Raw genomic sequence first — 19,311 nt, forward strand, 5'->3', positions numbered from 1 at the left:
AAGGCCCCACAATTTTCAGTAATTTGTATTATTGAAAATGGTGATTTGTTTCTTTTACTTTTCGAGATCTCACAAGTGTCAAATGTCACTGTTTAAAGTTCCAATTTCAAGCCACACAGAACATTGAACTCTTTCAAAGGCAACAAAAACAAGACAGAGTCGAAGAATCAGAGCATCACACAAAAAACAAGAAACTCTTTTATTGCAACAACTCTAACATGCAAGAATACCCAGACACAAAATCCCTCAAACTCGTTTGTATTGGCGACGGAGGTATTGGTAAAACCATGATGTTGATTTCATTTGCGTTTGGCAAAGTGGCAGATGACAACTATGTTCCAACAGTTTTTGACAACTACAGTGCTCATGTAAAATATGGAAATGAAACTGTGATATTGAATCTATGGGACACTGCTGGACAAGAAGAGTAAGTATTGAAAATAAGTTTTTTTGGGAGACATTTATGAACATCTTTTCTTCAATAACAAAAGTTATGATCGAATTCGACCTCTCTCCTATCCAGAGACAGATATTTTCATCCTCGCATACAGTGTCGTGAATCCAGATTCGTATCACAATGTCAAAGTCAAATGGTTTACTGAAATGAAACATCATTGTCCAAACACTCCATTCCTTTTGGTAGGAACCAAAACAGACTTGAGAGATAATGTTGAATTTCTGCAAATTCTCAAATCTAGAGACTTGACACCCATCACCTACAGCCAAGGAGTAGAACTCGCTCAAGAATTACAAGCAGAAAATTATCGAGAATGCAGTGCTGCCACACGAGGTGGAATTCATGAAGTTTTCATTCGAGCCATTAAGGCCTATTATGATTATCAAGAAAAAGAGAAGAAGAACATCAAAAATCAAAGCAGTAGGAAATCCAAACAATGTCTAGTGTTATAAATGGTTCAACTTCAAATAATCTTTATGCTAAGTCACTTCCACCAACGGTGCATCAATTGGTTTTACAAAAGAGACACTGCTTCAATTTCTTTGTGTGTGTTAGGGGTATCATCTGCCCACTGCTTCAGCCTCAAATTGTTCGATTTCAATCTTGAACTCCAAGACTTTTCTGGAAAAACTGAACAATAAAAAAAAAATATGCCTTGCTTTGGACACACGACCTATCGATCCAAAACTCGTCGACGAAACCTTCCTACCTCTTTAAATCTTGAAACACACCTCCGAGAATGGATATTTAGAAAATTAATATTGAAACAATCCCAACAACAACACATTGAAGAAAAAGGGAAAAGAGAATGTCAAGTGGAACCTCCTTCCGATGATGAATTGTTCCTAATGATGGGAATAGGCTCCACCACGAATGAGCCTCAACCTCAATTTGAAAAATTCTATCTTGTTTTTAAAAGATATCTCGACATGTGGAGTTGTGATTATTTGATTCAAGATTTAACCAAGTGGCCGCATTATGGTATTACAGACTGCACTTTGAATGAATGCATGGGTGAAATGGAAGTGGACCAAATGATGACTAGCGAAAAGAGAAGAATCATGTCGTTGCAAGCGTTTTTGAGTTTGTAGACACATTGTCGTTGATTCAGAATTGTTCCAATGTATGCACAGAATGGCATCAACTTATTCTCTATGATGAGGGCGTGTCACATCAAATTTTTGCCACAAGAATAGTGAACGTTCTCAAGAGAATAACTCAACAAAGTGACAGCTCCAATTTAATAACTCTCTTTCAAAAGGAGAATATCAAAAACAATCTTTTCTTTTTTAAGGAGTTGTACGGCAATATGAGATGGATTGAAATTTATCTGCTCTCCGGAATGTTTCATTTTGAAATGTATCAAGATTATTTCATTTTTCGATTTGATTCATTACTGAGTGGCACACCAGGTGATGAAAATAATGAGTGGTTCTATGGAATATTTCAGATTAATCCGTTTCAGCAATTGAAACTTTCAAAAGAACATGTACTCTCAAGAGGACTCAGTCGACACTGCGACAAGCTCGTGTTTGTCCACAATAGTGACAAAACAGCTCGAAATACTTTACACAATTTGATTGAAACTCACCCAATTTTTACGAGTGTCTGCAAATTGGATTCATCAAAGAGAGGAATTATTTCGTTAATGGAGATTGTAATCTCACAACCATGTGTCACTCCTTTTTCGAAATATCACAATTTCAGTATTGATTTTGGTGAAGGTTTACAATTATATTCAGACTTTTTAAAAGATGTCGCCAAAGTATTTGAACCTTTCTCTCATCTCACTACAAACAAAGAGGATCATATTCCTGTTCGCATTCTTGCCAAATGTTTAACCAAAATGTTAGAAAAAGCGAGATTTTTTGCATTTGAAATTTTGACAACGAAACTTCTCATTCAATAAGGTTGCTCTTGCAAAGAAAAACCAACAATATAACACACAACAAACAGCAAAACAATCAAACATTATTCCCACCGGAGCTTCAAGAAGATTTCATTCAATTCGTCTCTCAAAGAAAGACCCCAAAGGACACACCTATTGCAAATCCTCCATTTCCAAAAGGTTATTCTGCTGTTGAATTTATTAAGGAACACATTATTGAAAAAAGTGAAGTGTGCCCTATGGTGGACATTCACAACAGAAAACTCTTTGATCAATGGGTAGATGAACAATTGATTTCATACGTCGAGCTTCTTCACTCTTCAGCTCCAAAAGTAATGCCCTCAAAATCACAAGATTTGATATTCCATTTTCACATGCTTCATCCTCATCATTTTGTTCAAGATTGTCACAGATTAACACACCACATTCTTTCCCATCACTTTAATTTCAGCGAATAACATTCATGAAAATGTTTTTTCGAGTGTTCACCGCTTCCATTCATGTTGTAGCTCTGTAAGCTTTTTACAAATCTCTGAAAAGTCAGGTCTCTCTAAATAATTGGCATTCCAACACTCTTTCATCATTTCAACATATTGTGTCGTAATCATGCATAATTTTTCAAGAGGAATGTGCTCATTGTGAGGCTTGACAAACTCTTCAATCCACTCTTGCATTTCTTGTTCATTTCGAAAAGGAATAATAGGTCTTTCTCCTTTCAATACTTTGAACAAGACATTGACACCAAACGAACCTGTTTCGTGAGAGGATGGAATAAATTTGTAAAGTTTTTGAGAAGATGCATTTAAATAAGGATTTTCTTCAAAGAATAACTCCCACATCACAATTGCAAAACTAAACACATCCACTTTGTGGTTGTATTGTGAGCTTGTTTCAATCATTTCCTGAAAAGGAAATGTAAAAAAAATTCACCAATAAACTACTACCTACGTTTGCCATGTAAAATAATGTTCCAACATTAGTGGTTGCTGCTTTCGAACAACTATTGCTTAATGTTTTGCTTAAACCAAAATCACAAATTTTTGAAGTGAAATTTCTATCAGAGGATTCTTCATAAAATCAGTCAAAAGAATTACAACACCTACCTGTCTAACAAAATATTTCCAGGTTTCAAATCTCGATGAATGATTCCTCTTGGTTGTAAGGAATGCAAATAATTCATTCCTTTTGCAATTCCAAGCAAAATATCAATTTTTCTAAATAAGTCTATTTTCTCAATTCCATGTTTCGCATTATAAATCAACTTATCCAAACTACCTCTTTCCATATATTCCACAACCATATACTTCTTACTAGATGCTAAAATGATTCCAAAAAATTGAACAATATTTGGATGTCTTATACTTCCCAATAATGAAGCTTCTCGTTCAAATTCTTCATCGCTTTCATGATTCATGTCATCTTGATCGAGTTGCCAATTCACTGCTTCACTTTTCAACGTTTTTAAAGCCACTTTACTACCATTCCAACACGCCAAATACACAGCTCCATTGCCTCCTTCTGCAATTCTCTTCAAAATCTCAATTTGATCAATGGGAATGATCCATGAACGAGTGGCAAGTGAGGAAAATGGAAGACGATCATTGTCACTAGCAGTATGAACATGTCCTTCTTGTCGACCACCATTCGTATGACTGTTAATTAAAAGTGCAGTGGTTTCATTCGACGTGCTGAAATCATCTTCACCCATCATCAAAATGACACGTTTATCGATCAATTTGGATTCCATCTTTTTTTCAGCACTCTCTTTTCTTTCCAATCGTTTCAATCGCATGAAAATATTCTTCATCACTTTAAATAAGCCATAAATGAGTGTCAAAACGACAGAAATAATCACAATCGCACAGAGAATTGCTACAGGAATCACAATTCCATATGGAATGTAAGGTTTAGCACTACAAATAAAAGATCCCTGTGGAAGAGTATGAAGAGTCATTTCTGGTGGACAATCCTCAACATGAATCAATACATCAATAAAAAGCTGATCAATGGGATCATCTTGGATCGAAATGGACATCCTTAGAGTTTTCACATGAGGTGCTGCAATGACAAGAGATTTCACACTCATGTCCAAATTCGAATTGGAATTGTTGTAGCTCAAAAAGATCGATCCATCATGACCCTCTTCATCATGGAGGTGACATTCCAGAGGCAACGGTAAAAACTTGACTTTCTCTGTTCCATTATTCCAAATCGACAATTCTATTTTTGGTAATACTTGACCTGGATATAAATATAATTCAGGTTGATCTGTAAAAAGGGAGTAAGAAGTATCAGAGCCATAAAACACTCGAAATTCATATGAAATATTATACAAGCTAGTTCCAATCGTTGAACCATAGGACATGGCATGGTTTCCAATCATGTCAACGTTTCTCCTCTCAAGAAAATGACTCAGAATTGGATTTTCAAAAAAGAGACATCCTCCTGCATAGAGCGCAGTATTATTGAAACAAGTCGAAAACATTCCAAATTCCATGTCTTGCAAAATATCTTTCACATAAAGAGCTCCACCTGAGTGAAGAGCCACATTTTGCTTGAATTGAGTGCCAGAGAGTGTTAATAAGTTGGAACTTTTCACATAGATGGCACCTCCATGATAAGCATGATTCTCAAGAAATTGGTTGCCGTCTATTTGAATTCTTTCTGCTTGCAAATGACAAGCTGTGCCATGACATTCTTGACAGGTATTATTTCGAAAAGAAGATCCATAGATATAGATCCATGATCCAGCAATGTCCTCAGCAATCGAAGAAATACAAGATCCACCAGAATTGTTGGTAAAATTCAACATTTTCAGTATCACGGATTGAACTCGAGTGGTTTTTAAAAAAGGAGCCTTCACACCACGGGCTGTCACAAATTCCATTTCTAAGGCACTACATGAAATGACCTCAATAATGACACTCTTTCCAAATGGACAATGAATCGAATCAAATATACTATTTCGAATTGCCACTCCATTTAGACCTTCAAAATGTAAATGCAAAGAACCTTCAATGGCCAAAACGTTATTGAAATATGACCCATACGAATACAATACTCGTATGGAATTGTTTCCAAAAAACTCCAAATTTTCAAAAGTTGTTTGATCATACTCATCAATCACCATTTCTGAATTTGAGAGTTGTGTGTGAAAAATTGTAAAGTGTTCAAGAGATGTATCAAAATATTGAGCATAACGCACATCCATCTTGAAAAATTGAAAATAGTTCAGAATCGAATATTGAATGGTCACATTCGTCCCTGGTGGAACTCGAATCATTGTTTCTTCCAAAATGGATTGTAAAATGTGAACATGAGAGGCACAACAAATCACACTCGATTGATTCATGGAACAATTTTCGAAAAAAACACGAATGGGTATCTCCCAAAAACACTCATTCATGACATGGGAATTCCACATGCTTACATTTCTAAAATAAAATTGATCGATGGCACCATTCACATGTGTCCTTAATAAATGAAGGTTCAAAAAGGACATTTTCATTGAATAATGACTATTTCTATGAAAGAGATGAGAATCCTCACAATCCCATAAAATTCCTTCTTCATTTTCTTCTTGGGGAGATTGAAAGATAATTTCATGAAAGGAATAATTGGTTTGTAGATTGCATTGACTCTTTCCATAAATTCCATCTCCTCCTCCTCTCAATAATAGAATTTGAAGAATGGTCGAATTTGCATTCCATTCATCATTCTGATACTCCTTTTGAATCAAAAACTCTGCTACTTGAAATGCTTGTGAAATGGAATAACATGGAAATTCTCGAAGCGTACAATTATTATTATTAACAATTGTTGTTTCAAATGAATTGGAAATGTTGTTAGTATTATTATTAACGAATTTCACATACAACATCAAACTCTTGAAATGATGCTTCATGGATTGTTTCACAAGAACACTTGTGTTGGATAATTGGGCCAATGGTGATGATGAAATCCATGATCGATGAGTTTTGTGTGAATTTCGATTATTCAAATGATAATGATTGAAAAGAAATGAATCAATGGATGGTGTGACCCTATTCAAAGAGGGCGACACGAATGGCAAGTTGGTGTGAAAAATTGTAAGATTGATTGTGAGGATGAAGAGAGTAAACACTAGCCACAACCATCCGTCATGGATGCTCCTCCGATTGGAAGACCATTGACTTTTGTCGAGTAATGAATGATGATCCAATTCATGTGAAATCATTTTTTAAAATAAGTTTTTCATATTGTTGATGCAATGACATTTTAAATTCCTTGAAATTGACATCTACCAACGATTATTCAATGAATAAATAAATGGAGGAATGAATGGAGGAATAGTCAATCTCTTGATGCTCGTTCATTTTCAAGTATTCCATTCGGAACAAGTTCATTCTCCATTTCGACAAAATGAAAAGTGAACATTCGGAACTTGCAAAAAAAAAATGATTCAACATCTCACGAGGGATTGTTTGGCTGTCATTTGTAGCTTCTTGTTGGGTTGCTACAGCTATTACGATCATTCCACTCTTGGAACTATTACCAGTAGTGATGATGAGAAGACGAGTGGAGATTCATCTTTTGAAAATAATTCTTCTTCTGCTGTTTCTTCTTTGACACATCTTAAAGATGTCATTCCAATCCTTTCACTCATGCATACTCATCCATCACTCCATGAAAATATTTATCATAATGAAATGATTTGGTCTCATCTTACCATTCCGATTCCTGATTTTCTTCAATCGAAATCTATTTTGAATTGTTTGACAGCTGAATTGGAGGATGGTGATGTGAAAATTATTTCTGATCGAGATGAAAAAATTTTTAAATTAATGCATCAATCGTTGGAGACTTTGTGTGACACATCTTTGATAAAGAAAGTAGTGTTGACCACAATATTGGATGCTAAATTACGGAATCGAGACGATGAGTTGATGGATTTCACAGGATATGTCATTCGAGCATTTCCAAATGTAGAAGAGCTCAAATTGACCACTAAATTTAATCCAGAACAAACTCTATTTAAATATCCAACAACACATAACAAGTCGAACATTCCATTCTGGAAAAATTTGAAAAAGATCAGTGTTTCAGACTATGACTCGTTAAACTTTTTTTTGAATCATCCTCAATTGGAACATTTAGAGAGTGTTTCTCTTTATGACGCAAGAAAAAAGAAGGAAACTATTCAACTTGTGACATGTAATAGCAAAATTAAGAACATTGAAATACTTTCTTTAATTTCCATTGCGGATGTGGAAAATCTTGTTTCAGTCTCGCAGAGAGTCAATGTTTTGAAAATTTCAGAACGTTCATCTACTTTTAATTTTTCGAGCTTTTTGAAAGATACTTTGACCAAGTTTGATAATTTGAGAATATTAAGCATGTCTTTTCCTTCTTTTTCTTCGTATGGTAGCAACTCTCATAGTATTGAACTATCAGTAGACTTTCCCAGTTTGGAAGAAGCATCTTTTAGGTTTCTCAATGAAAGTAATGCTTCAACATTAATATTCAAACAAGTCACAGCAAGAAAATTGAAATTTCTCACATTTAGCAATTGTTGTTTAGAAACGAACTCGGATACATCTCAAGTTAAACTCCCACGAGTGACAAATTTGCAGTTTTGTAATGTTGTTTGCAACAAGTGTGATTTTTGGACCTCTCTTCCATTTCTTTCGACATTTTTTGCATCCTATATTTCAACATATTATGGTGTTACTCCTTCTTCAAACAAGTATGAGTTTAGAAATCAAAATTATTTGAGAAACATTACAATTTCTGGAGCATGCGAATCAGTAATCATTGACAATTCATGCAGAGAATTGAAGAAAATTTCTCTCAGCCATACCAACAATGTGGATATTCAATTAGAAGATATTTCTCTTTCTTATTTGAAAATGGAACACATTTCTGGAATATTTAACGTCCAAGTGAAAGAATGTGAAAAATTAATTTTAAGAAATATGGTTGAATCGAAAGACTGTAGTTTAAACATTGATCGAGTTCAAAACCTTGAGGAATCATTTGAACAAAGCGATCGCATTGCACACCATAAGGGAATTTTAAATGTGAATCTTGTTAAAGTAGGTCTACAGGAAAACCGCACTAGTGATGAAAGGTTAAAATCCTATTTACTTTCCTTTGGAAAGGTTGACAATATTCAAATCATCACGAGCACCATGAATGGAGCGGTCACAAAAGCAATTTCGAAAATTTACTCTGTTTCGTCACGAGAATATTTATTAGACACACTTATACCAATGCTTGTACAACCAATATCATATTTGGACAGAGTCACACATGTAGAGAATATTGCTCCTACCTATGGGTTAGAGTCTTTAACGATCACACAAAACAATCAATGCAAAATCCACGCAATACCTTCCTTGAAACAGCTGCATGTGCTTTCGTCGCGAATATGGACTTCGAAAAACTACGATATTTTGGTTGATTTTGACACATTTCCAGACTTGCATTCTTTGTCCTTAGCAAAGCATGACATGTTTAGCCCTAAACAAGTTTTTGCAAATTTGAAGAGATTGAGGTTAACCGAGATAACACAAATCACGTTGAGATTGAATTTATTTCCCAATCTTAAGGAGTTGATTGTGTTTGGAAAGCCTTCGAAAATGAAGGTCGAGTTGGGCACTGACACTCTTGAATTGCCCAATTTAGTCATTTTCAACATTTATGGCATTGACACGCTCGAATTTACTTCTCTGCATTCGATGAAAGCTCCCAAGCTGAGAGAGTTGGTCATCCAGAACATCAATGATTTGAATCTCGGCTGTAATGCACTCTCACCTCAATATCAAGAGGAAAATTGGCCTGTCTTGTTGCACTGCACCATTCAAGAGAATAAGGAAATTGCTACCATCAAGGACGAGAAAAACAAAAAGCAACAACACAACAAGTGTACTATTGCTTAATATATATAGTACGAAGAGTTTCAAATTTATTGTTGTTGTGTTTGAAATAAATTAATTGTGTATTATAACATACATGGAGTGTGGATGGAGGTTTTTACACTTGCTGTTGGGCAAAGATGAAAGTGAGGAATGAAGTTTGATTAAATGTTTGAAAGTCTCTACGAGTATACTATACACACATTACATCATGTTCAATTGCTTCATGTGGTCAATAAGGATAGTATTTTTCACATCATCGAGAACTCTCTTCATGTTATTTGTATCAGTGGCACAGGTGACGTGGCTATACACTTGTCTTCCGTTTTTGGAAGTGGCGCTCTTGGCAGCACCAGATCGACTCATAAATTGATTAATGATGAATTGTCTTGCTTTCTCGGCATCTCGGCCTCCTGTATATTCTTTGAAGATGTTGCAAATGTTCAAATCTTTCACTTTGATTTTTTCCTCAAACAAGTCATTCTTGTTGAAAAATATAATAATTGGAGTTGTTTTGAAATAACGAGAGGCACAAATTTCGGAGAATAAGGTCAAGGATTCTTCCATTCTGTTCATTTCCTTGTCCTCAAATAATTGTTGATCATATTCGCTGAGAGCAGTAACGAAAACGATACAGGTCACTTCATCGAAGCTGTATGATTTCATGAAATTGTCACAATCATTCGTAAGCATAAATCAAGTCCAACATTAAGTACTTACACGTGAATCCACTTTCTTCTTTCGTTACGTTGGCCACCAACGTCAATCATCTTGAATTTGTATCCATCGATTGTGAAATCAGCCTCCACAATACCGACTGTTTTAACTCTGGAGCGAAGGACGTCTTGCTGTGTTGGTTGATAGTTTGGGCTTGTCAATCGTTCGATATCGTTCAAGTAGCTGTTGAAAATTAAAAGTTGTCACATGGAAAGGTAACACATATTAGTAATTAATTCAATAATTTGGAAATACTTACTATGCTGCTGAGTCATTCAATTGGAACTCACTTCGTCTGTTATAAACCTGTTGAATACCAGCATCTGACCACAGCATTTTAATGTCTTTTCCAACTTCAGGTGAGATTATACTTCCTGCATTAAGAATAATTTGTTGTTCTGGAATTCGTGTGAACTTTTCTGCACGGTCAATATTTGAAGAATTGGCGAATTGAACAGGTGGGTTCAGAGATGACATGGCTTCGATCAATACTCTTATTGATTGCAATGTGTTGCCATAAATAACATCTTTGAATCTGAGACATTCTTCAGGAGTGTAGCCTTTGTGGTGAATAATTTTCATTTGCTTGAAGATGGTTGACTTCCCTGACTCACCTATTGTGTGTGAAATGAGAGAAGAGAACATGAATAAGAAGAATGTTTTGAGGTGTCAACATTTGAGTTCAAAGAAAGGGTCATTGGTCGTGTACAACAACACAGTGAGTAACGGCAAAGCGTGTTCGTGTCGCCAATAATCAGCAGCGATGATGAAGTGTGAGAAATATATTGTCGTTCGAGAGTCGAAAATGTTCAATCATCCGTCATATCGATATAATTGCGATCATCAACACCATGTTGTAGGATCATCATCAAGAACCCAGCAAATTTGAAGGAATGGAAAAGAATCATTACCGCAGTAGTACACACAAATGAATCCACCATCACGAAAGGCCAAAAATATTGGTTTTCAATGTTGTTGATATCATCATCAACAACATCAGTATGGAAATTTGAATCCAAATTCAAAAGTATAGTCCCTTCACTTACCTGCTCCTAACAACAACAATTTAATTTCTGATTTTTGCTTCTCATGATCTTTAGCCAACTGTTTGTTAATGTGTTGGTTGGTTGATTGTTCTGGTGTTGCTTCTTTAAAACACATGCTCATATTATATCGAGGTTGTTATATTATTGTTAATAATTGATAGTAATGATGATGATGAGCCCGTTAGTGATGATGGATGAACGAGTTCCTCTAAATGATGATGATACTAGTACTGATCGTACACGGAGAATATTAAACAAAAACTCAAAGCCTAGTGATGATGAGCTCGCTCAGTCCAATGATGATGATAATGGTGGTGGTAATGGGGTGAAATAATGATGATAAAGAGGCTATTCTCTCTCTCTGAGGAAAATAAAGGCAAAACGGGAGGGTGCAACCGACTTGTGTTTTTTTGAGAAGGATGATGATGCTTGTCCGATGTCGCTTGCCAATTTTCAAAAGCTGTTCCAACTGTGTCACCATTGTCGGGAGTTTGTCGCCTCAGGTCGAGGATGTGAGAACACTGAATAGTCATTCAAAAGGAAATTAGGAAACTCGTGAAGGATGCATTAAACAATTTCCTAAATGTCCGCACCATGAATCTCTTGAATATTGGGATGCAAAGAACGTATGGCAAGTGATTTGGTGTTAATTAAAATGTCAAGAAACAATTATTGTCGTTGGAATCATGTTACATGAATTCCATACATGAAATATGACCAGGGCTCTGTCTCTCCAGAAAATCATCACATTCTTTGAGTGGTGCCACTCCTTTCACATCAATCAAGTGACACTCATAAAAATCAAACCTTTTAAAAAAAAATATGAGCAGTCAAGACAAGCTTCAAATCTACTCCAACGAATTGGAGAGTGTTGAAGGAAGAATTGAAGAGAGCATCACAACGCTCCGTAGACTCAACATCACAAGTCAATCCGATCCTAATTTTATTCAAATACAAATCGAAACTCAATCACAAAGTATTGAAGAGCAATTAGAAAAGGCTAAAAAAATCTACAACAAGATTAATAATTTAACCAAGAATGATCCGACCATTGAGAATGCTGTGAATGAAACAAAAAAGAAACACAAGGAAATTTTATCGAAATTGAGATCTCAGTTTAAACAAGCAAAAAGTTTTATTGAAACCAAAGCCAAAGGTCTCACTGAGAATCTACCAAATAATAACAACAACAACAACAAATCCAACCACAATTCATTGGATACATCTTCCTCTTTTGTATCATCTTCGTCGTCAAATACTCAAACATCATTCAAAGAGTCGACGAAAGAGGGAGTAAAAGGATTTTTCGGTTTTGGTGGAAATAAGAATAACAACAACTCGGAAACAAAACAATTGTTGGACAATGATGAAGAAGACGTGGTTGAAGTGAAGGTCAATGAAACTGATATTTACAAAGGAAATGCAAATCTCACAAAAGAGCAACGTCAAAAGCACGATGAAATTGAGAGAGAGCTTTTTGCAGAGGTATTTACCACACAGAAGGATTGTCTCGATATTATCGATCGATTAAACAAGAAGGCCGAAGAGACGATTGCAATTGCAACAGACAGTGCAGAATTATTGAAACAACAACGTGAACAGTTGCACAGAATTGATGAGGAAATGGATGCGTTAGGAGGTAATGTTAAACGAGCACAACGAGAAGTGACATCTTTCATGAGAAGAATTCAAACAGATAAGTGTTGTGCTGTCATGTGTCTATTGGTGGCATTGGCAATTTTGGGAGGATGTATATTTGCCATTGTCATGAAGTTTGTTCCAATTAACATTCGAGGTGGAGGCGGAAACAATAATAACAACAACAATCAACCTAATTCAACCTCCATGTTGCAAAAGAAACAATTGTGAACGCGATCGTATAGTTATGAATTCTAAGAAAATGATGAGCGTATTTGTGTGTGACCAATTCTCTCAAAGATGGTGATGGCCAGTCACCATTGTTTTTACATATTCAACCCTTTGCAAGTAAATTTATTTTTGAACAGTTAAGAAATTTTCAGGTTCGAGTAAATATCAAAGATCATTTTCATCATCTTTCTCTCAAATTCTTCTAAATTCCTTAACAGAGCAAACGTAAATTTAGCCATTTTCTAAGTGTGGAATTTGTTGAAAAGGGCAATAAACAAGCAACACTTAAAACATGTTAACATTGTCATCTTCAAAGAAAAACCTAACTGATTTTCCTAGATCAAACACTTCTTCCTATCTATTGCAAATTACCCAACAACTCAAAACCACACATAATGATTCCAGAAGACGCTCTTTCGAGATCCAAAGCATTCTTTTATGCCTTTCTGAGTGGATCCATCCTCACTTGTCTTGCCTGGTTGTGTCTTCTCATCTTTGGAATTATCACCATCACTAACACCACAAAATCTGCCATCATTTACAACAATGGAGCTGCCATGATTGTTTTTGCATGTGGAACGTTCCTTGTCTGGTTGAGTATGATGGGAGGTATGGCAGCAAGTGCCTACATGATGCGACGATACAGTGAACGTTCAGTCGTCTCTCGAACCACCAAACCAGTGGTCTATGGTGGCGTTCAGGAACAACACATTGCAACCACACTTCCTTAATGGTAACCATTTCGTTTTTATTAATTGAATATTGATACTTTATATTGACTTTCTCGTATTGTTCTTTTGATCATTTCATTAAAATTTAATGATTCATTCAAACTTTGTAATTTTTTCTTCGTTGTGTGTCTTGTGTGCATCACTCATGCCCTTATTTGTCGCAAGCCACCATTTTATAAATTTTTAAATCAAAAAAAATTTTTGTGTGAAATTTAAAAGAGAAGAGGTTTGTAGCAGAAAAGTGTGCTTGCTCTCGTCGTCATCTCATCGTCATCCATCCTCTCACTTTCGTGTATGGATTCCACTTGTTCGAATTTCTGATATACATCCTATTGTTAATGATGATTATAATTGATGATGATGATCATTTGAATATATATTCTTTTGGAACACATGATTGTTTCTGAAATCACCTCACCTGGGTCTTTCATCATTACCCAAAATTTCAATAATACATCGACGATTATACAACAACAACAACAACAACCATGAACATAACCATTTATTACTATTCCATATGGCTCAACAAAATACCATATCCGAAACACACAACAGTTTTTATTACAAAACCTTCAAATGTCCCAACAGAAGACAAATATGAAGGGATGGACTTGTGCCATTCTGCTCCTTCTTGCTTTTACCACATTGATCTCGTATTCCTTTGCGGAAACACTTCAATCAGGAGTTATTTGTATTAGTAATGATGCTTCTTGGTGGCACGCCACTCTTCGTACGGGTAAACCAGATCTACAAGTTGAACTCTTTTTGAAACTTCAAGGCTACAGTGATGTTTCTCACAACTTTGTTGGTGGTATTCAATTTAAAGTCATGGAAAAGTCGGGACCTGCTTTTGGAAGACAATCGGCTATTGCTGGTGTGGAATTACACGGAGGATATTCTGTTGATGAAGAGGCTGGTAACATGACCATCTCATCTCTTGCTTGTACTGTTTTGGTGAACAGTAATTACGGAATGGATAATGCTGCTATTTGTAACAAGTTCAGCAATTTGTTTGCTTCTCACAATTTGTTATTTACTGCAATTGGAGATTGTGATGGAGTTTCTCTCAACGGGTTTAGTTCTTCTTTTTATAAGAAGGCTGTTTCATTTATGGCATCTTCCGATCCAGCAACAATTTGTGATTTCCGTGGAGCCAGTGCTGGTAAGGTTGACAATTGGTGGTACACAAGCAACAAGAGAGTCTATGATTCAAAGAATTCAGTGAGAGAAGACGTTTTCTTTAAAGTTGATAGTGATAATAAGAAGTTTACCATGTCACAAGTTGCATATTTGAAGGAAAGTGGTGTTGTTGACTGCAACGTGAACAAACTTATTGCAACATTCAAAGGAAACTTCTATTTCAATAACCAACTTTCTGTCATTGTTGCCAATCACACCGAATGTCAAATGATTCAAGGTTCTGATTATCCTGGATGCAATTTGTGTACTAATGGTCACAATTTCTTCTTGAACGGTCCAGTTCATTGGCTCTCAAATTCTACCTGTACAAATTGGATCTATGAAAGCGGAGCTCCAGATAGTGGAGTTGATGTTTTGGACTTTTCTTTCACTGTCACCACTCTGCAACCACCTACTTCTGAATCTGAGGTTACCATGCTCATTATTGCTATTGCAATCATTGTTTGTATTCTCGTCTTTTTGATTCCTTTCATAATCATTGTTTGGAGAGATTGCAGAAGATACAGAGAAGAAAAACTCAGAGGTGGTGCCCAACAACTCTAAATTGCTTTTACGAGAAGAACTTTTGTATCTGTTTTTTGAGAATTTAAAATGACGATATCTAGATTGTTTTAGATGGCGCAATTCACAATAAATACTAAGAGTTTAATCATAATTAATACATCCATAAATGTGATCATTTAAATTTGATGAAACCCGCCAAATTTTTTTACAAACAATTCATTTAAAAAAAAAGAACGAGTTTCCAAAGGCTCCAAGAGCGGTCCTTAACGGTGATTTATTTTGTGACCTGCAGGTTCAGCCTTTGTGTTTTAAAAATTAAATTGTTATTTGATTAATTAATCAACAACAAGATGAGTAATCAAAAGGAGAGCTCAAACAGCTCACCTTCGGGATCGGGTTCGCACAAGCTTCAATTTGACGACCTGATTCAAATGCTCAAAAAGAGTTTCATTGATGAAACAAAAGAGCTGCGTGATGAAGTGATGGAATGGAAAGTGAAGTGTAAAGAGCTGGAAAAGCAAAACAGCATTCTGGACTACCGAGTTAAGGGATCAAATAACAAAATCGTGGAATTGGAAAAGAAAATTGAAGAACTGGAAGAGCAGAAAAACTCGTCTCTCAGAAAGTACTACGACTTGAAGAAAGAGTATGAGGATCTCACACAATTTAAAGCATCCATAACGAATATGGTGAGTCCAACAAAAGAAAAGCCAAAAGCACCAATTGTAACTGGTTCATCCTCTTATGCTTCGTCGATATCAAGCATTGCAACAAATCTGTCCAACAAATTCTCCTCTCCAGAAATAAGGAAAACCTCAACAGCCATGATCGGATCGACAGAGTTTTCAAGTTTAAGCAGCGACAGTATTTTAGAAACCCCACATCAACAAAAAGAGTATGTTCCTGTCTTAACAACATCTCAACAGAGAAGTAGATATGGATCGGATTCTCCAATTGTCATCCATTCAAATTCTTATCAGCGAGATCAACCTTACCGAAGTAGAAGCGCGACGCTGTCCACTCAAAGAAAGAGGTCTTCCATCCTAAAAGATTCGTCATCATTGTCGAAAGAAAAGAATGTGAAATTCTCCCCCAATACTAAGGGAAGTGATGACAGCAATCAAAATAATTCTTCGTTTGTGGCACCACCAACTCCTCACTCGTCGTTTGGAGTGCAGTACTCAAAAAGAGGACACTCAATGAAATCTTCTGAATCCACAGATGTTTCAAGAAGTAACAATGAACGCATCATCTCTACTCCTTCTCGAAGAGTATATTCCGAAAAAGCTGAAACAAATTTGGACACTTCGTCAAGACGACAAACTTCTATTGATCTGGACAACCTCAATGACGAAACTGCTGACGGTGGCGCTCAAGAATTATATTTGAAAGTCAAAAAAGCGCTCACACCAGAAGAATTTAAAGCATTCAGCACAAACATTAGAAAGTTAAACATGGGAGAACAATCCATTACCACAACACTAGTGAATCTAAGAGAGGTGATTGGAGAGGATCGACAGAATTTATACTCACAACTAAAGCGAGCCATCTCCTCAGGAGAAATGTAATATTACCGCATTCAAGACTCATAAACCTAGGAATCGTGACAACTTTTCTTGCTCTAACAACTTTTTGTTCCGCGTGGTCAGAATTCTCACATCAAAAAATGTCCAATTTGCTAACGATTCCTTGTCAATATATTTTTCAAGGAAAAGCAGCAGACATGAAATTAAGCTTTAAATCAGACCAAGAGCGAAAAAGAATTATGGAAATTTATTTACCTCGATTTGGAGTCATTGCAATTGAATTATCGGAAGTGATCAACCGTAAATTTACAAAAATCAACGACGAAGGAATTTTAGAGTTGCGAGTACAAATGAATTTGATCAGTGAGAATGAGTCCTCTGAATCCACAACTTCTTCATCATCAAATAATTAAAAGGATTACCACCTATCTGTACCATATAATGCAAGACAAAACGAAAGGGCACGTCGAAAAGAATGCACTCGAAAGAATTTCCAAGATTGTGAACAATCCACTCTTTGCAACCAACAAGGTTGAATTTGATTTAATAGTTACAGCGAGTGGAAATTGGGAAACCTATTCCAAAAAGTTTCTTGACATCATTGGGTCATATTCAAGAGTGGAAAACAAACCAGTATTGTACAGCATTGGGAGAGAATTCTTTTTTGACAAAAGAGATGCCACTGCAAGTTTGAACGGTTATTTGTATCAAGTGGATTTGACTGTAAACTATTGGCTTGACACATTACGTGATGAGAATAGTGACAAGTGCGTGATGCTCGAGTTTGGAGAGGACATTGCTGTTTTGCCGATTCAGTCTGTTTTGGATATTGAACGCTTTTCTGGAAAAAGTGAGCCACAACGTAATTCCATCACTGATGATTCTCTATCAACACCTCTCTTGATATTTGAACAAGCAAAATTGTACAAGAAACCAATACCTTTTAACTCTGACTGTATTTGTGACATTTTATTCAATTATTACACAACTATCTCTAGCCACTCAAGCAAACATTATCTATCGATTTACCACTAATTTTAAGAGTTTTTGCGAACAAGATTGGAATGCCGCGGTATCATTCCTTTCTCGAGTTGAATTTATAGAGAAGATGACCTGTGAAAAAGTTGCACAGTCAATAGAGGAAAAGCTTTCCAAATATTATGCTTGCAGAAATTTTAAAACCCTCAGCAATTGTTTGTATGGGTTTGTGAAATCTCAATTACTAGAACAAGGTATTTCATCAAATGGTAAATTCTCGAAATCCATGATGTTAGATCAAACCAAGTTGAAAGAAGTGATCAGTTCCATTATAATGGATTTTCTTCTCCATAGCAAGACTATCATCCCTCCGGGTTGCAGGATGGATTTGTTCGTCAACTCCTGTCTGTTGGTGGAACAGTGAACTTGAAGCTTCAATTTCAAGATTTTTCTTTGCCAGCGTTAAGCCAGCTCTCTACAGAAACTTTTTTTTTTGCAGGGACATAAATCGTGTCCTCGAAGCCCGAGAGTGCACTTTCGCTGGCTGTCTTGCTATGTAAAATTGAGGTAAAGAAGCTGTCAGGCGCCAAAAGAAAATGTCAGTTAAAAAATTAAAAATTTTTATCAGAACAACAAATTGGCCTCTTCACATACAGCACCTCCGATCACGAACAGGGACACTACAACATAAGAACCCCAGTAACGTACAGGTGGGAGTGACAGGTAACGAGATCTCTCAAAGCCAGGAGAAAAAAATTGGCTGGACGGGAAATTTAATTTTTTTTTTCTCGATACCACCTCTGTATACGTTTATGTTGTAGTGAAAGATTTTATCATCAAACCGTTGATGGCACTCAAACAAAACCTCACCTTATTATACCTTATTATGCAATAATTATAACTATTACAAAATTAAAATAATATTTAATAATGATTACAAAAAACGTCTACTTGGATTGGCTGTTAGTTGCATTCTTGTTCTTTTTCAATGTAGTAATCTTGAATGTAGTCAGAGCTTCCTTTCTTAATTGTTTTTGGAATTGAACCGATTGCACAAATCGAGCATGAGTGTCGAGCATGAGAATACAAATTTCGTTTTCGACGCCATCGAAAATACCGTCAGCCAAATGTTCATTTTGACCAGTGGCAAAGAAATCTAAATGTTCCTTCACACGATCGATCATTTGCTTATTAAGATTGACAGAGTGTTCTCCATTAACTTCCAAAAAGTCACTATAAATCTCAAATGCAATTTCATACTTCTTCTTTTCAATATTAATAAGATCTTTTTCAGTGAATCCCTTCTTCTTCTTTTTAGGTTGTTCCACACTAAGTCCTCCTTCTGAGGTTGCATCTGAGGTTGTTTGATCATTGTCATAGAGATAGACTTGAATCTCAAAACTTCGTTCACACAACTTTTTGTAATCGGTAATCTTATCCAAAAGTAAAAAGTTTTCCAAGCTCAACTCTTGCTTGCAGTGTGCCTTGAACAATTCTCT

The 19,311-nt window shown here is 35.9% G+C and overlaps 12 protein-coding genes across 12 annotated transcripts in view; 9 read left to right on the forward strand and 3 right to left on the reverse strand.

Moving 5' to 3' along the window:
- Nucleotides 1–218: 218 nt before the first annotated feature.
- On the forward strand, nucleotides 219–909 carry FDP41_010442 (uncharacterized protein; the record flags this gene model as incomplete). The annotated part of the gene is made up of 2 exons (XM_044700741.1): nucleotides 219–427; nucleotides 492–909. 2 exons carry the CDS (start codon nucleotides 219–221, stop codon nucleotides 907–909), a joined length of 627 nt encoding a protein of 208 aa, XP_044568090.1.
- A 198-nt stretch (nucleotides 910–1,107) lies between these two features.
- Nucleotides 1,108–2,366, forward strand: FDP41_010443 (uncharacterized protein; the record flags this gene model as incomplete). Its single annotated transcript, XM_044700742.1, has 2 exons — nucleotides 1,108–1,540; nucleotides 1,591–2,366. The coding sequence occupies 2 exons, from the start codon at nucleotides 1,108–1,110 to the stop codon at nucleotides 2,364–2,366; spliced, it is 1,209 nt and encodes a 402-aa protein (XP_044568091.1).
- Nucleotides 2,367–2,830: 464 nt separating this feature from the next.
- FDP41_010444 (uncharacterized protein) lies at nucleotides 2,831–6,561 on the reverse strand (the record flags this gene model as incomplete). The annotated part of the gene is made up of 3 exons (XM_044700743.1): nucleotides 2,831–3,247; nucleotides 3,294–3,399; nucleotides 3,449–6,561. The coding sequence occupies 3 exons, from the start codon at nucleotides 6,559–6,561 to the stop codon at nucleotides 2,831–2,833; spliced, it is 3,636 nt and encodes a 1,211-aa protein (XP_044568092.1).
- A 220-nt stretch (nucleotides 6,562–6,781) lies between these two features.
- FDP41_010445 (uncharacterized protein) lies at nucleotides 6,782–9,265 on the forward strand (the record flags this gene model as incomplete). The annotated part of the gene is made up of 1 exon (XM_044700744.1): nucleotides 6,782–9,265. The coding sequence occupies one exon, from the start codon at nucleotides 6,782–6,784 to the stop codon at nucleotides 9,263–9,265; it is 2,484 nt and encodes an 827-aa protein (XP_044568093.1).
- A 180-nt stretch (nucleotides 9,266–9,445) lies between these two features.
- FDP41_010446 (uncharacterized protein) lies at nucleotides 9,446–11,125 on the reverse strand (the record flags this gene model as incomplete). Its single annotated transcript, XM_044700745.1, has 4 exons — nucleotides 9,446–9,893; nucleotides 9,962–10,141; nucleotides 10,218–10,572; nucleotides 11,005–11,125. The coding sequence occupies 4 exons, from the start codon at nucleotides 11,123–11,125 to the stop codon at nucleotides 9,446–9,448; spliced, it is 1,104 nt and encodes a 367-aa protein (XP_044568094.1).
- Nucleotides 11,126–11,826: 701 nt separating this feature from the next.
- On the forward strand, nucleotides 11,827–12,873 carry FDP41_010447 (uncharacterized protein; the record flags this gene model as incomplete). Its single annotated transcript, XM_044700746.1, has 1 exon — nucleotides 11,827–12,873. One exon carries the CDS (start codon nucleotides 11,827–11,829, stop codon nucleotides 12,871–12,873), a length of 1,047 nt encoding a protein of 348 aa, XP_044568095.1.
- Nucleotides 12,874–13,268: 395 nt separating this feature from the next.
- Nucleotides 13,269–13,604, forward strand: FDP41_010448 (uncharacterized protein; the record flags this gene model as incomplete). Its single annotated transcript, XM_044700747.1, has 1 exon — nucleotides 13,269–13,604. One exon carries the CDS (start codon nucleotides 13,269–13,271, stop codon nucleotides 13,602–13,604), a length of 336 nt encoding a protein of 111 aa, XP_044568096.1.
- A 576-nt stretch (nucleotides 13,605–14,180) lies between these two features.
- Nucleotides 14,181–15,347, forward strand: FDP41_010449 (uncharacterized protein; the record flags this gene model as incomplete). The annotated part of the gene is made up of 1 exon (XM_044700748.1): nucleotides 14,181–15,347. The coding sequence occupies one exon, from the start codon at nucleotides 14,181–14,183 to the stop codon at nucleotides 15,345–15,347; it is 1,167 nt and encodes a 388-aa protein (XP_044568097.1).
- Nucleotides 15,348–15,658: 311 nt separating this feature from the next.
- FDP41_010450 (uncharacterized protein) lies at nucleotides 15,659–16,876 on the forward strand (the record flags this gene model as incomplete). Its single annotated transcript, XM_044700750.1, has 1 exon — nucleotides 15,659–16,876. One exon carries the CDS (start codon nucleotides 15,659–15,661, stop codon nucleotides 16,874–16,876), a length of 1,218 nt encoding a protein of 405 aa, XP_044568098.1.
- A 98-nt stretch (nucleotides 16,877–16,974) lies between these two features.
- On the forward strand, nucleotides 16,975–17,247 carry FDP41_010451 (uncharacterized protein; the record flags this gene model as incomplete). Its single annotated transcript, XM_044700751.1, has 1 exon — nucleotides 16,975–17,247. One exon carries the CDS (start codon nucleotides 16,975–16,977, stop codon nucleotides 17,245–17,247), a length of 273 nt encoding a protein of 90 aa, XP_044568099.1.
- A 28-nt stretch (nucleotides 17,248–17,275) lies between these two features.
- On the forward strand, nucleotides 17,276–17,869 carry FDP41_010452 (uncharacterized protein; the record flags this gene model as incomplete). The annotated part of the gene is made up of 1 exon (XM_044700752.1): nucleotides 17,276–17,869. One exon carries the CDS (start codon nucleotides 17,276–17,278, stop codon nucleotides 17,867–17,869), a length of 594 nt encoding a protein of 197 aa, XP_044568100.1.
- An 890-nt stretch (nucleotides 17,870–18,759) lies between these two features.
- Nucleotides 18,760–19,311, reverse strand: part of FDP41_010453 (uncharacterized protein) — a gene marked incomplete at both ends in the record, with an annotated part of 600 nt that continues 48 nt past the window's right edge. Inside the window, one exon of the mRNA XM_044700753.1 lies at nucleotides 18,760–19,311. This exon is cut by the window's right edge and continues 48 nt beyond it. Within this exon, the coding sequence (XP_044568101.1) occupies nucleotides 18,760–19,311 (552 nt within the window).

Source organism: Naegleria fowleri (assembly GCF_008403515.1).
Source record: "Naegleria fowleri strain ATCC 30894 chromosome Unknown tig6, whole genome shotgun sequence".
NCBI classification, from domain to species: domain Eukaryota; phylum Heterolobosea; class Eutetramitea; order Acrasida; family Naegleriidae; genus Naegleria; species Naegleria fowleri.